The 16,218-nt window shown below is 41.9% G+C and overlaps 1 protein-coding gene and 1 pseudogene across 2 annotated transcripts; one reads left to right on the forward strand and one right to left on the reverse strand.

Annotated features, from left to right (window-relative positions):
- The first annotated feature begins 846 nt into the window (after positions 1-846).
- LOC123132305 (uncharacterized) lies at positions 847-3,922 on the forward strand. 2 transcript variants are annotated; one of them, XM_044552096.1, is made up of 3 exons: positions 847-1,174; positions 1,259-1,464; positions 1,539-3,922. In XM_044552096.1, the coding sequence occupies exons 1-3, from the start codon at positions 862-864 to the stop codon at positions 1,986-1,988; spliced, it is 969 nt and encodes a 322-aa protein (XP_044408031.1). In that variant the 5' UTR covers positions 847-861; the 3' UTR covers positions 1,989-3,922. The 2 variants fall into 2 exon arrangements, with proteins under 2 accessions (XP_044408031.1, XP_044408032.1); XM_044552097.1 differs by having other exon boundaries at positions 847-1,165.
- A 2,413-nt stretch (positions 3,923-6,335) lies between these two features.
- LOC123132299 (tyrosine-sulfated glycopeptide receptor 1-like) lies at positions 6,336-9,868 on the reverse strand (annotated as a pseudogene).
- Positions 9,869-16,218: the final 6,350 nt, after the last annotated feature.

The following is a 16,218-nucleotide window of genomic DNA, read 5'->3' on the forward strand; positions in this document are numbered from 1 at the left end:
CCGTGGAATGGCACGTGCCATTTCTTACAAACAATTCTGATAAACATCTGTAATAAGTTTATACTGTTATCGCTTTTCGAAGTATGAAGTATGGACGTAAAGAAGAGCCACCCTAACATGTTTTAAAATAATTAAACTATTTGGAAATTTTAATCTTTTTATTACAATTGAAACTTGTTTTGGAGATGAACTTTTCTTAACACATGTTTTTAAAGAGAATTTTTCAATTTTTTGATCAACTTTAATGTTTTTTTTAAAAGTTAGAACATCTTTTTAGGAATTTTGAGCATTTTTTTAAAAAAGTGTTAATATATATAAAATCATTAATTTTTAGAGCGAGAAGATTTAAACACTCCTATCTTAAATAAAAACACACGCTCCGTGTCTGCAATTACAAAAAGGATTGTTGGTGGTGGTGCTTGAGCTTAGCACTATTATCAGGTAGAAGAACAATGACGTAATTGTTTATAGCAGGATATACAAATGATGGAATTGTTGTATACTATTCTAGAATTTAATATCTAATCCACAAGTTTTTCTTAGAATTTTCAAAAGACTTGCAAAGTAATCATTTTGGATTAGAGTGTAGTGGTGTATTGAAGTGTGATTGTTTATATATAATTTTTCTGTTATATTCGAAATCAAACATGGTTTACTATGTTAGTTATTTTTTAGAAAATGTTGATTATTTGATTTGCAAGATCATATTTCGTTTCTTATATTTTGCACTACATTTTTTCCCAGTATTTCACTCATTTTAAATTATTGTATCTGATAATGTATTTATAAGATGTGGTAGGCATGGAATGACAGTAACAACAAACAATAGCACTTCCAAGTAATTAGAAGGACATTTTTGCAATGGAAGCGAGCACGCATAGTTCCAGTGGCTTCTCGTCGGTTCACCCATTAAAAAAAGACATCAAAAATCCCCACCGAGCAGCTTCTGTGGACCTTATCCACATCGCCATTCCTTTCTGGCAGCACCACTTCTCCTTTGCCTTCTCTCTATCCATCCAGCGGCTCTGCTCTCCTTCCTCTCTCTCTCTCTCTCCGTGCTGCAGCCACACACACGCCCACGGCCCGGCATTCACCTCTCTCTTCTTCCTCCACAACGAACCAAGCACCACTCTCTGCTGGACCGTGGCGCCAGAATCGAGCACGGGTGCGCGCGGTTAGCTTCTCCCTCACCGCCCCTGCTCCCCTCTTCCTTTGGCGTTCGTTCCATTGACCCCATCTCTCTCTTTCGATTTCCCAGGCTGTCTCACCCGTGGCCGGTGGCTGCTTCACATTCGTCGACAGATTGTGACGTTGCTGCTGCTCGTATGGGCTCCCGGTGGCCGGGCCAGCACGTGCCGGGGCTGGCTGGGCTCCCAGCAGCCGGCCTCCCCGCCTCCTCCAACATCGCCTGGAGAGGAGCTCATCTGTGCTTCCGAGCCGCCTCCTCGAGCAGGCCAGCCAGAGGTGCCGCCCCTCTCTTTCTCTCTCTAATCTCCCCTTCTCCTTCTTCGTCTCTGTCTAATCTCTGTTTTCTCCAGGGAAGGGAGTCGCCACATGGAACACAACTGGAACGCCCCGCCTTGGAGCTCGCTGCCTCCGGCAACCTCTCTGTCGGCCTCGTGCTCCAACGTCTCGAGCACCCCCTCCTGGCCGTCGTCCATCTCTTGGCGGTGCCTGTTAGGCAGGCGTTGATGCTTATCCTCGGCTCTCTCTTTGTCAGCTGTCTCCTTCAGGCCGAGGAGGATGAATGGGGCTCTCACAGCTGGGCCGCTGCGGCCGCGTTGACTGAGGGCGAGCGCGCGCGTCCGGCGCATATGGCCCCGCCTCCGCGCCTCCGCTCCTGCTCCTCCTCTCGCCCGGGCAGCGTCCCGCACGCGCCCTTCATGTGCTCCCCGCCGTCGTCCTGCGCCCGATCGGATCGGGAGCGCCGCAGCTCGATCTGCACTCGATGTACAGCCCAAAAAGATCTCGAACCGTTTTTTCTTTAACTCATCGAGGACTGCGGGTTGAATAGCCAAAATAATAGGGGTTTTTCTGCAAAAATTCTGACGTACGACCAGAAGCACTCGGTGCTTTATCTTTATCTTTACCTACTAATAAAGCGGCTATCGCTTCTGGTCGTCCGTCATTAAAATTACCCTCTAAGTTAGTAAAAATTACCCACCTATGCCACCCGTAAGTAGAAAAACGATTCGTTTTTTTTTTCTTAACCCGCCACCGATAGAGCTTGGTTCATGTAAGGAAATTCCCTTGCAAAACACAACCGAACAAACCAGCCTACTGGCCTAGGTGCTTCTCCACAATCCAGGAGACCTTGGTTCGAAACTTGGTCATCCCCATTTTTGCACCCTTTTTTTCGCGAATTTCAATTGCCGTAGTATAGAGCTACCTCGCCAAGTGTAGCTTAACAGTGTGTCTACACAGTACAATACGGCCAAAATATTCTCTTTTAACTTTTTTTTTGCAGATTCAAGTATTTTTTAAAATATTCATATCTTTCAAACTCCAACTTTAAATTTAGCATGCTAAATATGAAAATCGCCCAGAAAATTTTGTACATTCTAAATATAATGTTATCTTCCATGTTAATTATTTTTAAAATTATTTTTATGTTGCACCCTTAATTAGTACTTTCATTTTTCTATTAAAGACATGGATGTTTCTTACTCCTTTTTTGTATATGTTGCTTATTACCAGATTTTCATCCATCATTTGGTTCGTCCATTTGCACATAAAATAAAAAATGTTCACAATTTTAAAAAATGTTTGCAAGTATAAAATGTTCATGAATTCAAAAAATATTCTTGATTTTGGAAAATGTTAAAAACTGTGAAAAAGTGTTCACAATTTTAAAAATGTTCATGATTTCAAATATGTGCACGAGTTTTAAAAATGATCATGATTTTAAAAATTGTTCATGGTTCCACGAAATTGAGAGTGATAGTGTATCTCGATGATGCAACAAAGTGTGGCCATGGCCATTGAAGATTATGAAAAAAATCTCCCGTTGCAACGCACGGGCTTTTTTGCTAGTTAGTATATATATATATATATATATATATATATATATATATATATATATATATAGGGAAAGATAGTAGTTACAATTAAAATTAAATAGGATCACCGCAGCAAAAGCATCATATAGAAGGTCTCGTGCGTTGGATTTTTTTAAGGGAAAGGTCTCGTGTGTGTTTTTTTCTTTTGAGAAGAAAGGTCTCGTGCGTTTTTTTTTCTTTTGAGCGACAGTTCTCGTGCGTAGGTGCGCTTGCTCGGGCACCCCTATGTCTCGCTTTAAGCGAGCACAGGGGGAAGCCTCGCGTCGAGGGGAGCCCAGATGTGCCGGCCCAGCCGTGCGGGAGGCCACGGCCTGTTAATTTTGTTCAGTTTTCTGTTCTCGTTTTTTGCTTTTATTTTTGTATTTTTATTTATACTTTAAAATATTCTACACATATATATGCAAGTATTTGAAAAATATTGAATAGTATTAAAAAAATGTTGAACAAGTATTTGACAAATGTCAAATAAGTATGAAAAATTGTTGAACGAGTATTTGAAAAATGTTGAACAAGTATTTTAAAATTTTGAATAAATATTAAAAATGTTGAAAAAGTATTTGACAAATGTCTAATAAATATTAAAAATTGTTGACCAAGTATTTGAAAATTTCAAATAAGTATTAAATTTTTTGAATAATTATAAAAAAATGTGGATGAGTATTTGAAAAATGTTTAACAAGTATTTTAAAAATATTGAATAAGTATTAAAAATATTAAATACGCATTCAGACAATGTTGGATGTGCATAAAAAATGTTGATCACTTATTAAAAATGTTTTGACTTACACAAAAATTTAGATTGAAAACAAAAACAAACATAATAAAGAACAAAAAATAAAGAGAAAAAACAAAAAAATGGAGAAGAAAAAAAACAAAAGAATAGAATAATGCACAAAAACAAACATTATAACCAAATAAAAACAAATGCAAAATGAATGAAAGAAAATGGAAAAGAAAAGGAAAAGAAACAAAATAAAAGAAAAAAAGAAAAATCTCGAAGAAAACAGCTGGAGTAGCCTCAAGTAGGCCGCGTGCCTAGTTTTTTTTTTTGAGGTAAAGCAGAGCTTTATTGAACTTTAACGGTGCTTAGGCAAATCGCCTTGAGCACAAACAGCCATAGGGGCTGGTACATCTGACTCCCACTATATATAGTGGTTTGGTTCATACATGCGCCCAATGCCAACAAGTTCATGAGCTACATGGTTGGCACTACGCCGACACGCTGATATTACATGCTTGGAGAACCACAGTTTCAGTTGGAATTTCGAGTCCTCGATAATCGCCGCATAAGGTGATGAATCAACCTTCCACAAGTCCAATGCGTCGGCCAGAAGTTGGGAATCGGTCTCAAAAACCACCCGTATCATTCCCAGTTCAGCAGCCATGGCTATGGCCTGTGTCATCGCATGTGCTTCGGCCCCAAAAATATCACATATATGGTCTTGACGACCAGCTCGAGCTGCAACAATATTTCCTTCTATATCCCTGGCAACAACTCCCCATCCAGCATGAGAATCTCTCACCCGAAACGCTTTGTCCGTGTTTATCTTGATCATAGCATTTGGCGGAGGCTGCCATAGCTGCATATGTTTTCCCTTGGCGGCCGGCTGCAGCGCTTCTGCATATTCTAGTACTTCAGCACGGACCCTTAACTTGGGTGGAGTGGTTAGCGCGGCGTGCGTTTTCCCGGAGACCCGGGTTTGATCCCTCCTTCTCGACGCGAGGGGGAAAAAACGCTTCAGCGAGAGCTTGGGCCGGCCCAATACGATGCGAGACGAGGGAAACGATTCAGCGAGAGAGCTCGGGCAAACGCGCGCCTCCCATCGGGCGCTGGGCCTGGCCCATTTACGGGGTGACGCAGGTGACCGGCTTACTCTGGACATTTGCCGCGCTCTATCGCCGTCGCTCCTCGCTCAGGGCCCGGCGATTCAATGGCCACTCTCACCGGAAGTGCCTCCAGCCTCTTCGTGGCATGCCTCCGTGCTCGCGCGGCATCCTCGCTTCCACGCTCACTCCATTCCACGCGCGCGCGGCGCCATCCATCCCTCCGACGCAATGCCGGCCTGTCGTGCCCAGCGCCGGCCGCTTCGGCAGGGGCGCGCTCAGGCCGTTCGGCGGAATGCCGACCTGGATGCCGGTTCTTACGCCGTTACAGCGGCGGGTCGAGAAGCTGGTTCGGGCTCGCAGATCAGTCTTGGGACGCGTTCTGACGCGTGTGCGTACGTGCCGGAGCGGGGAGCTGGGTGATCTCTCCGCAGCGTGAATCCTTGGACCTGGTACGTCGCCTAGGTGCTTCTGATCGTGATTCCTCTCGTATTCTGATAGTGTCGAATACATGGTACTCGTATTATTAAATCTCATCTCATTCCTTTCGAATTTTGGACCAACCGAACATTTTCTTATCTGTAGTGATTCAGTAATTCACCTCCAACTCCGGCGGTTCCTAAAATTGTCTGATCCAAAGCAGACAGCCCACAGCACATAAAATTTCACTTAAATGGGAACCATTTCAATCCTTCACTGAGAAATGACAACCATTCTACACGTTTATACTTTGCCGCATGCTTGTCAAACTTAAGCATATGTGGTATAATACTTCAAGAAATATCTCAAGAAAGATGAATTTCCTAAAATAATCTTTAAAGAAGTAGTACGTATAGCTTAAAATGGCGACCTGTTAAGACTGTTATTTTGGGACCCGGGCGACATGGTGCTCGCTGTCAAGCTCGTGGTATCGTGGAGATGTCCATTGGTATCCATGGCAGCTGTAATTAATAGAACAATACGACCTGTACATATATACGGGACAGTTGGGCTGAATTGCTGTTGTGTATGGCATTGTTCACCAAGCATGTGCCTACTGGACTGTGCAGAGGTACTCTTGGACATGACATCTTCAATTAACAGTGCCGACTGGATTTGCCTTTCGGATTAAATATGTTGATAATCTGGAGGTTGGCTTCCTCGTTGTCTTCGTCCACTATGCAGCTATAGCACATTAGTTATAGTGCATAAAAATATGATCCTAAAATATATAGGAAGCATTGTGCTATAATCTCTCGCAGTTAGCCACAAACAAGGAGTTTTCTGCACCTAGTGCCAATGTTAGAAAACAACCCTACTTAGTATCATTTTAACCATTTGGTACAAACTATCAACAATTATGGAACTTACTATCATAATAACATCCCTGGCGTTTTTCTTGTTCACCTCTAAACAACATGAATGGACCTTTATACCAGTTCTTGTTTTTGTCATTGTTCAAATCTGAACTTTTTTCTTTGCACAGATTTTCTCTATTTTGGGGTGAATTGTTCATGTGTGTTGTAGTGAAAAATTCTTCTACAAGATTAGTCGGCGGAATACAACTAAAAAAACATGCCACGAGAATCACCTGGCTGAACACTAATAATGATAATCATTAATGCAAAACATGGGCAGCTTTGCTTGATTAGAATATTGCCTCTGGCAGATGACCCCGCCCGAACTACAACTTCTTGTTGATTGCTTTTTTGAACCTGTACAATGTATGAAACAAACTCTAAGATTATCAGAAGTAGTAGTTCTAGTGAAACTAAGAAAGTTAAAAGTACATCGTGCTCGAAAAGTATCTATCATGTGTTTAGTCCATTATATTTTTGCTGATCTTTGCATGTGCAGATCAGCATCTATATTGACCAGGCAGGAGACTACTTCCATGACAGTTGGCCTTGTAAACTGATTTTGGTCGACGCATTTGCAAGCGGCTTCAAGAACCTTCAGCATTTGCTCTTCGTATCCTGTTCCTCGAAGTGCTGGATCCAAGACCTCAACTTGCTTTCCCTCAGACCTCATCTGCAGCACCCATGGGACAAGTTCTTTTGATGTTGATAGGACTGGAACAGGCCGCATTCCAGTGAGAAGCTCAAGCAGGACTACTCCGAAACTGTACACATCGCCTCTCAATGTAGCAACCCATGCTTGCCCATACTCAGGGGGGATGTAACCCATAGTACCGACAAGTTCAGTTGTTACATGAGTTTGGTTGGGAAGAATCAATCTGGCAAGCCCAAAATCTGCAACATAAGCTTTAAATCCTTTGTCCAGCAGGATGTTACTGGATTTGATGTCTCGGTGGACAATTTGAGGTTGCAGACATCATGGATATGAGAAAGTCCCAGGCTAGCTCCTTTTGCGATCTTGAGCCGAGTCGGCCAGTCAAGAGATGAGCTAGCATCATCATCATCCTTGTTATGCAGCCAATCATCCAGGCTTCCATTCTCCATGTAGGAATATACGAGAAACCTTGAGTTTCCCTGGATGCAGTAACCCCACAGTGGTACAAGATTTTCATGTTGTGCCATGGAGAGAGCATCAACCTCGGCAGTGAACTCTCTTTCCATCAGACACATTTCATCATTGAGCTTTTTAATTGCCAGCTTGGAGCCATCAGGTAGCTCCGCCTTGTAGACTAACCCATACCCTCCACATCCAATGATGTTTTCCTTGTCAAAGTTGTTCGTAGCTTTCAAAATGTCATTGAATTTGAGCTTGTTTTCTTCACCCTGGCCTTCTGCCATCCGCATCACCACTAATGTTTGCTCTGAACTAGAGTAGAATGAAGTTGCTTCAACTTCTCCGTTACTTTCCCTTCTATTCTTTACCCTAAACCCCTTCTGCCTGATTGAGACAAGGAGACACGCCAGAAACAGAAGAATTGTGATCCCTCCAAAGAACACACCAAATGCAATCGCAAAAACGGCCTTCCTATCTCGTTTTTTTCTGGTGGACATAGATAATGAATCTGAACAACATTTGTGAGTGAGCATTGAGCCACACAGCTTTGGATTCCCATCGAAACTAGAATTCTGGAATGTATTAAATTGGCCTCCAGATGGAATAGGCCCTTCTAGGTCATTGCTTGAAATGTTGAATGCTGAAAGGAAGTGTAGGGTGTTCAATGCAGCTGGAATAGCACCTGTGAGATTGTTGCTGGAAAAATCTAGGACCCGCAAGTTTCTGAGGTCACAAATCGATTGGGGGATCTGTCCAGATAACTTGTTGAAGCTGAAATCCAGCTCAACAAGCATATTCAACTGACCAATCTGTGGGGGAATCACACCTGTAAGGCTGTTGTTGCTTAGATTCAACATTGCTGGGATAGATGTAACCACACGGTACTGAAGTGATGGGCCATTATAAAGAGGCAGCTCAAAGACCCTTTGGTCCAAATGAGTTGTGTTGTCAGTTGATTTTAGCATTGGCATCTCCGTAAATGTTATCGGGATTTCTCCTGTAAGAGTGTTGCTTGACACATCTATATGAAAGAGATGGCTTAAGGAGTTGATCCAGTCCGGTATTGGTCCAGTGAGTTGATTGCTTCTTAAAATTAACATCTTCAGTTGTGTCACTCTTGATATCCATAGAGGTATTTTTCCAGATAATTGGCAACTATCCATGTCCAAAACCTGAAGATTCTCAAAGCCATCAATTATGTCATCCTCTGGCATGAGCTCTCCCTTGAAAGTGTACGAAATAAGCAGGGTGGTAAGGTTCTTGCTGCTCTTAAGGATCTGAAACGCATTTGCAATGTTTGTGAAATTGTTTTTACCAAGTGACAAGAAGGACAGGTACTTCAGATTGCCTATTCTTGATGAGAGCTGCCCATATAACTTGTTGTTAGCTAGCCGCAGCGCAGTCAGGTTACTGCATGAGTACATACTTTCTGGAACTGTGCCGGTGAAGTTGTTGGACAAAAGATCTAAAGTTTTTAGATTGGGCAGGTTGGAGAAATCGACATTGGTAAGTTCTCCACTGAGTTTGTTGCTCTTCAGGTCAATTGTTATGAGATTTTTGCAATTGCTGAGAGCATATGGCAGCTCCCCTGACATGTTGTTGTTGTTCAAATGGAACTCCTCCAGCCTCTTGAGTTGACCTATATAATCTGGAATCTTTCCACTGAATTGGTTCCATCCAAGATCAAGGGTTACAAGATTTCTGAGGTTGACTATGCGTGTAGTATCAAGAACTCCATACAAACCATTATTTGCGAAAGACAGGTATTCCAATGAGGTTGCGTTGAAGAGTTCATCTGGGAGTCTTCCACTGAGGTTGTTATACCCAGCCCTGAGCTCTCTTAGCCTGGAGCAATCACCAAGTCCTGGGGGTACACTGCCACTGAATTTGTTGAAACACAGATCAAGCACTGTGAGGGATGGCGAGGTGTTACAGAATTGAGTTGGTATCTGCCCACTGAAGCTGTTATTGCTGGCATTGATTGCAATCAGATTCTCCATTGTTTTCCATGTGGTGGATGGAAACTGTCCTGCAAATAAGTTGCTTGAGATGTTTAGTACCTGCAGAGGTCTACCAGAGGTTGAAGATGGCAGCTCGTGGAGTGTTCCGTTGAGCTGGTTAAAGCTAACATCAAGGGTAGTAATGCTGCTGGATGCTAGCAATCCCAGAGGCAGACCACCGGACAACGAGTTGCCAGAGAGATCAAGGTACTGCAGCCCGGTGAGGATCCCAAGTGATTGTGAGATGTGCCCCTCGAGGCCCTTCGAAGGCAGCAAGATATTGGTGACTGTCCCATCTTGCCTGCAGGTGATCCCTTCCCACTTGCAGCAATCTGTGCCATTCCGCCATGACGCAGAGAGGCCGCCGTCTTGTGAGAGCTCGGCGAGGAACTGGAGAAGGGAGCCCTTCTCCTGCTCCGTGCAGGAACTGACAGGAGAGACCAAGCAGACCAGCAGCACAAGAGCAAGGCCAAGGGAAGGTATGCCCAATATTTTGCTGCATTTCTTGTTGGACAAATGGAGGGTGTGCATGGTTTTCTGGTGAACTAGCATGCAAACAAGAGCTAAAGTTGTACCCTGACTGGATGCATCAATGGTGGTCTAACCATGGAAGAGCATAATGGGGAAAGGAAAGATGATTTTGCTCCCATTTTGTATTGTCCACTTGCAGCCGTAGTCACCATGAAGGAAATCAAGGTCATGAAATTTGGAATTTGCAAAATTGCCACCAGCACACCAGCAACTTCCTAGTTCACACCGACGTTTCATTATTCCACTATTGGCCGCCCTGCTGTAATCTACTGACAAAGTCAACTGTCCAATCTTCCTGAACACCTCCCGTACAAAAAAAAACTGCATTGTAGATTGTGTAGCCGTCCTTGACTCAGTCCTTACTTAATTTGTACAACATGCCTTAATCTACTCACTTCTCTTGCCGGCTTCAAAACACCTCTAACTTCTTCCCGCTAGCACTTGACCAGAAAATGTACTTCTTGACGTATCCTTGCCTTTTTGTGAACAGGGAAAGGCCTGTTTTGAAAGGAAAGAACAGTTGGGTATCGATTTGCAGAATATTCTGAAAGGCGCTTGCGATGGCAAGCAGCATTCTTTGTTGCTTAATGGATGGGGTGGATGGTTGACCTGCTGGTGATCTGTTCTCTCTTCCTTCCTCTTGACCTGAGGGGTTACTTTTGTACTTGCTATCCTCTTGCCTAATAGGCAAAGATTGCCCTTATCATTCGAGCAAGCTTCTTTTGATGTTTATGTTTGCTGTTGTTTTTCATTCTCCTGGCTCCACTGGCGCACTATTATATTGTGGTTCGGAAACGGTTCGAAGTAAACTGGGTAACGTGTGAGTTCTGGCAGTGGCAGGCTGGTTGATCAGTTGGCTCTGATGATGCTCGTATGGTCATGGTCTTTAGGGACAGAACCATGTATTTATCTTACTTCTTTATCTTAAATTGGTAGCAGAACGTTTACCCTCATCGAGATTACCTTTTATTATTTTATTTTCTTTGAGGGAAGAGATTATCTTTTATTAAGCTATTAACATTGCCAGTTGTCAACCATTATGTGGACATAAGATCGATTCAACTGCTGTATAGTTTGAGATAGTTTTTAAATTTTGCACACAGTTATGGGTTATATGGCAACAAGCGTTTAAATGACTGAGCATTTTCCTTTTCATACCGATTTGGTTTTAGTTCATGGGTGATGATTTCTTTATTATTTGAGCTGGAAGTTCTTGGGTGATGATTGATGATGCTAGGTGCACTATATCATTATTGTTACTATTAGTATTATTTAGATGATGCACTCCATCATTGATAATTATATATGTGGTTAACAATTTTCCTCTTCTAATTAGGGGGGAGTGGGGGGTAGCATGTGCCAGGGAGACATGTAGTTTTGGTTCCTGAGCTCACATGCACCCTTGTGAACAATAAAAAACTGAAAATTTATTTAAAAAAACATGTTTGAGTGTTCTACCTACATGCAAAAATTCGTGAATAAATGAAGCCGGTGGTGCTAAGAAAAAAATTGGTGCTCTAAAATGGTCATTTTTGAAGCATTGGTTGTTTGCCCCTTTTGCACAGGACACCATAGATGTCACTTTTTCAGGAAAAGCTTGAAAACAGACTTTTCATAAAAAATTTGGTTGCTGTTTTTTCCCTGATTTTATTGACCTGGGTGTATGTGAGCTCGGGAGTACTTTTTTTTTGGGCGAAACCTCGGGAGTAGAATTGAAGTTTCTGTGTCAGGCACTCTATATGATGAAGGCTTTCAGAAACTGCAGCGCTGGCATCGCTTCCTTTTTGTCGTCCGGTTTAGTGTGTACTGCATCACTGATCTCCCTGTTTTTCTTTTTCTGCTAGTGCCGACTGAAGAACACGCCGTGTGGGCACAAAAGGACACAACACACAGGATCGAACGATACTGAGTATTTGGCGTGTCAGATTGGGGATCAAGCGTGTGTTTCAACACGTTGATGTACCTGGGCTCCACAAGACCGCAACGTGCGGCAGTCAACTCTCTCGTTAGCAGAAAGCCGTCATGTTTTTTCTGCATACCTTGCATTTTACACTTGGCCACTTGCAATAGAGAAATGGTGGTGAGAGTGAGACCCAACTACTCGAAGGTGGTTCAGGTCGCTAATTACTTGATGTGCTGCGTGGAGCGGCGTTTCATGTGACGCATCGACGTCGTGGAGCCTCGGCGGCGAGGCGCAGCATAGCGAGGAGGCGTTGTCTGGCGTCGTGGGGGCGTCGATCGCAGGCCTGGCAAGGTCGATGCATCAGTACCTACTCCGAAGATGGATTGATGGAAGACGGCGGTGACGACCTATGAGTGTGTCAGATCGGTTTGTGCCCCAGACCCGGTATGTGGCTTGGTCGGGGCCTCCGGCTTTAGATGTTAGACTAGGTGAGAAGTGAGGGTATTCAGCTCACATTTTCTGCACTCCTTTATCAATGGATAGAAGTAGCAACGGATGTTGCCAAGATTGTGGCTTCAGACATATTGATGTATTACTTTATATAAGGTCTCCTCCTCCTCCTCCTCCTCCTCCTCCTCTTCTTCTTCTTCTTCTTCTTCTTCTTCTTCTTCTTAACCTTCTTCTTCTTCTTTTTCTTCTTCTTCTTCTTCTTCTTCTTAAACTTCTTCCTCATCACTTGATTCAACAACTGCACATGCTTGGCCTTCAATTCTAGGCTTGGCTTGGTCAGACCTTTCGTCATGGCGGCCACTTTCTTCCCATTGGACACATATTCTTCACGTTGCACGAAAGTAGCAAGTAGCAATCAGTCATCTTCGAGAAACCAAACTCACATCTTATGTGAAATACCATGTCATCATAGTGAGGAGCAAGAGCGGTCGACAACTTCTCAACAAGAAACTAGTTGGTGATGATGAATCCATCATTGGACTTTTCACACTCAAAGCTTTGAAGCTTCACAACGAGGGCCTTGAGTCGGCCATGAAGATCTTGAGGTTTCTCATTCGGTTCCAACACAAAGAAGTGTGTCTCACTTTTGGCCATTTCATATATTAAGAGTTGAAGTGTGGAGGTCCCGCTCGTGGCCAACAATGTACTATCCCATATTTTCTCAGTGGATTCAATAATAAATTGAGGTTCCTCTCTCCTTCAGACAAGCCCTTTCTTATCAACATGTATGTGGAATCATTGAATTGATCATCAAAGACTTCTTGAGAAGTTAGGTTATTTGGGTTGACGGGATTGAAACCATCGACCACAACCCTCCACATATCCTAGAGGGGCCCTTGATATGACCCTGCATCTCAAATTTCCACGTTGAGAAATTCCCTTTCCCATTATAAATCGAAGGGTTACCTTGATAATCAACTTGTGATTTGTCCCCGAAAAGTTTGTAAAGGTTTGGAGATTGGCTCAAGTCTACCACTAGTGGTTAAGAATAGCATTCGTTGTGATATCTCAAGGATCGTGGTGTTGGTATGCCTTCATGGTAACACCCACATCTCCAACTATTGGTAACCCACTTGCTCCTAAAAAATGGCTGACACGACGACTTGTATCGTACACTCGCCTGAAGAAAATTCACATCACGTTCTAGCAGGGCCGACCCACTTCTCGCTCGCTCGCTTTTGGATCGATCGCTCGCTCACTCTACTTGTTTTGGTCCGCGTTTTCTAGTTTTCTTCTGTTTTCTTCTCTTTCTTTGTTTTGTCACCTATTTTTTTGTTTCTCTCAAGGGTTTTTCTTCGTTTTTCTTCGTTTGTTTTCTTGGTTTTCACAGTTTTTGTTTTTGCATTTCTTTCTTTGTTTGTTTTTATTCATTTTCTTTGTTTGTCTTTTTCATTTTTATTGGTTTTCTTTGTTTTTAGTTCTACATTTTTATTTTTTCGTAGGCATCACAAACATTTTTCATATGCATATTTAAAATTTTGTAAATACATGATTAATATTTTTTTCGAAAATTTATATTTTTTATATCTCTTTTTTCCATACACAATTAATATTTTAACATTTTTAAACATATAAATTTGTTATGTCTAATTTTCCATACACATTGTACATCTTTGTATACATCATGAACATCTTTTATATACACCCTTAACATTTTGGAAATGCATGATTAACATTTCTTAAAACATATATTTTTTATGTCTACTTTTTCCATACACACTGTACATTTTTTGTATATATTAAAAACATTTTTTATGTACATGTTTAACATTTTCCAAATAGAAGATTAATATTGTGTTCATATTTTTATGTCTAGTATTTTCTGTACATATTGTACATTTTTTATGTGCATCCGAAATATTTTATCTACACAGTTAACATTGTACAAATACATGATTAACATTTTTCAAAAATGTATGTAAATTGTTTTTATACTGTATAATTTTAGAATACCTTTGGTGAGCCACCTTGGAGGTCCGCAAAGCTGCATATCAGCGATGGAGCCGCGTCGAGCTTGGGTGAGGAGGTGATCTGTCATTTTTTTTCTTCGGTGGTTACTGCAGTGGTACCGGAGGCAGGTGACGGGCGTTGGTGTCAAGTTCAGATATGTTATGTTATCTTTTCAGTTTTGTCATGTCAGTTATTACGTGATTTGTACTTTGACCTTTATGATATGAATGAGACATGTATTACCATGCAAAAAAATTCAGAATATTTAGAAGTATAAACAAAAGTAAAACAAAAAACAAAAAGAAAAAGAAAAACAAAAAGAAAAACAAAAAGAAAAAATGTGAAAGAAAAAGAATGAAAACAACTCCGTAGTTGGGTTATCACGAGCTGGGTCGTCCCAATCTAGCGCTCCCTTCAGGCAAGGCTCTCCTATGTTGCACTATATGCGAGATATAGTCTGGAAGGCTCCAAAAACGCCATAGTTGGGCTATCGTGGGGCTACACCCGCCATTTAAAACTTTGCATAGGACAGCCTGAATGCCCGACGAGTCTCCCCAGTCTTCATAGCCGAAATCACTAACACCAAAGGGTGCCCTTTGAAAGGCCACTCCCATCTTCCCAGATTGCGAGAAACAACGCAATGCATGTGCACCACTTGTCGCAATCTGTCAGTTTTCCTTTTTTGTAGATTCCTTTATTAAAAAAAGTATTATCTATTAAACCGTGCATCCAAATTACGAATCATTTAACCATTGGATTTTTCGTATCGAGATCTTTGAAACTAGATCTCATATTAAGCCGCGAACTTTTTTCATGAAAAAAAATAGGAAGAGAATAACCCGAATAGCAAGCACGATTCACCCCCCCCCCCCCCCCCCCCCCCCACACACACACATACTTTTTTCCCTTTCCAAGAGTCATAGTTGTGCCTCTCGTGGAAGCAAACATGTGCCTTCGCGAGAAGCTAATCTGTGCCTTCCACGGAAGAAAAAAGCATGTTTTTTTCTAAAGGCGCAGTTGTACCTCTTGCGGAAGAAAACTTGTGCCTCCACTAGAAGCAAATATGTGCCTCTCCAGGAAGTAAATTTTTCGTGTAACATTTTTCAATTTTTTTGTCCAAAACCTAAGAAAAACCGAGCAAAAACTGAAAAGCCAAAAAACAAAAAAAAAATCTAAATCTGAAAATGCGTACAGAAAATTTTAAGAAACAATCCCGAGGGAGCACGTGACATGTGGCGACTTTGTCTCACTTTATGTGAGATAGAAGCTCGTCTCGCTTCAGCGTTGTTGCCATGGGCCAGTCCCAAGTAGCTTCTTGCGGGTTAGTTCATTTTTCTCTTTTTACTTTTCTGCATTTTGAGTCAATGGGCGCTTTTTTAGAATTTTTCAGACCTTTTACCTTTCAGAACCTTTCTTTCTATGTTATTTTCTGTTGTTGTCAATTTTCAACCATTTAGTATGTGAAACTAAAAAGGATTTTCAGTCCTCTCCTCTACCAGCCATAACCTAGAAGGACAGTTCACACCTGATTTGACACAAGTAGACTAGAAACAGTGCTTGTCAAGAGCACAAACCTCAATATAGAATACTTTTTTGAGTATATTGGTAAGGTCCGGTTATCTATTTTTGTGTGTTGCACTTATGCGTAACAAAGGGTGCAAGTCCCTCAAAATAAAATTAATAAAAAAACATATCATACATAATATATCCAACTCTTCTTGGTTCAGGATTTTTCGTTTTCGAAGACTAGTAAAATAGGCAAATTCTGGAATCCCAAGGATTCAATGGTATATGGATATGGAAAATATACGTTTTCTAAACCCTAGCAGGAAAAGGCGCAAGAAGAAGGGGCGACCTGTTGGGGAACGTAGTAATTTCAAAATTTTCCTACGCACACGCAAGATCATGGTGATGCATAGTAAGGAGAGGGGAGAGTGTGATCTACGTACCCTTGTAGACCGACAGCGGAAGCGTTAGCACAACGCGATTG

Source organism: Triticum aestivum, chromosome 6A (genome assembly GCF_018294505.1).
Source record: "Triticum aestivum cultivar Chinese Spring chromosome 6A, IWGSC CS RefSeq v2.1, whole genome shotgun sequence".
Lineage (NCBI taxonomy): Eukaryota > Viridiplantae > Streptophyta > Magnoliopsida > Poales > Poaceae > Triticum > Triticum aestivum.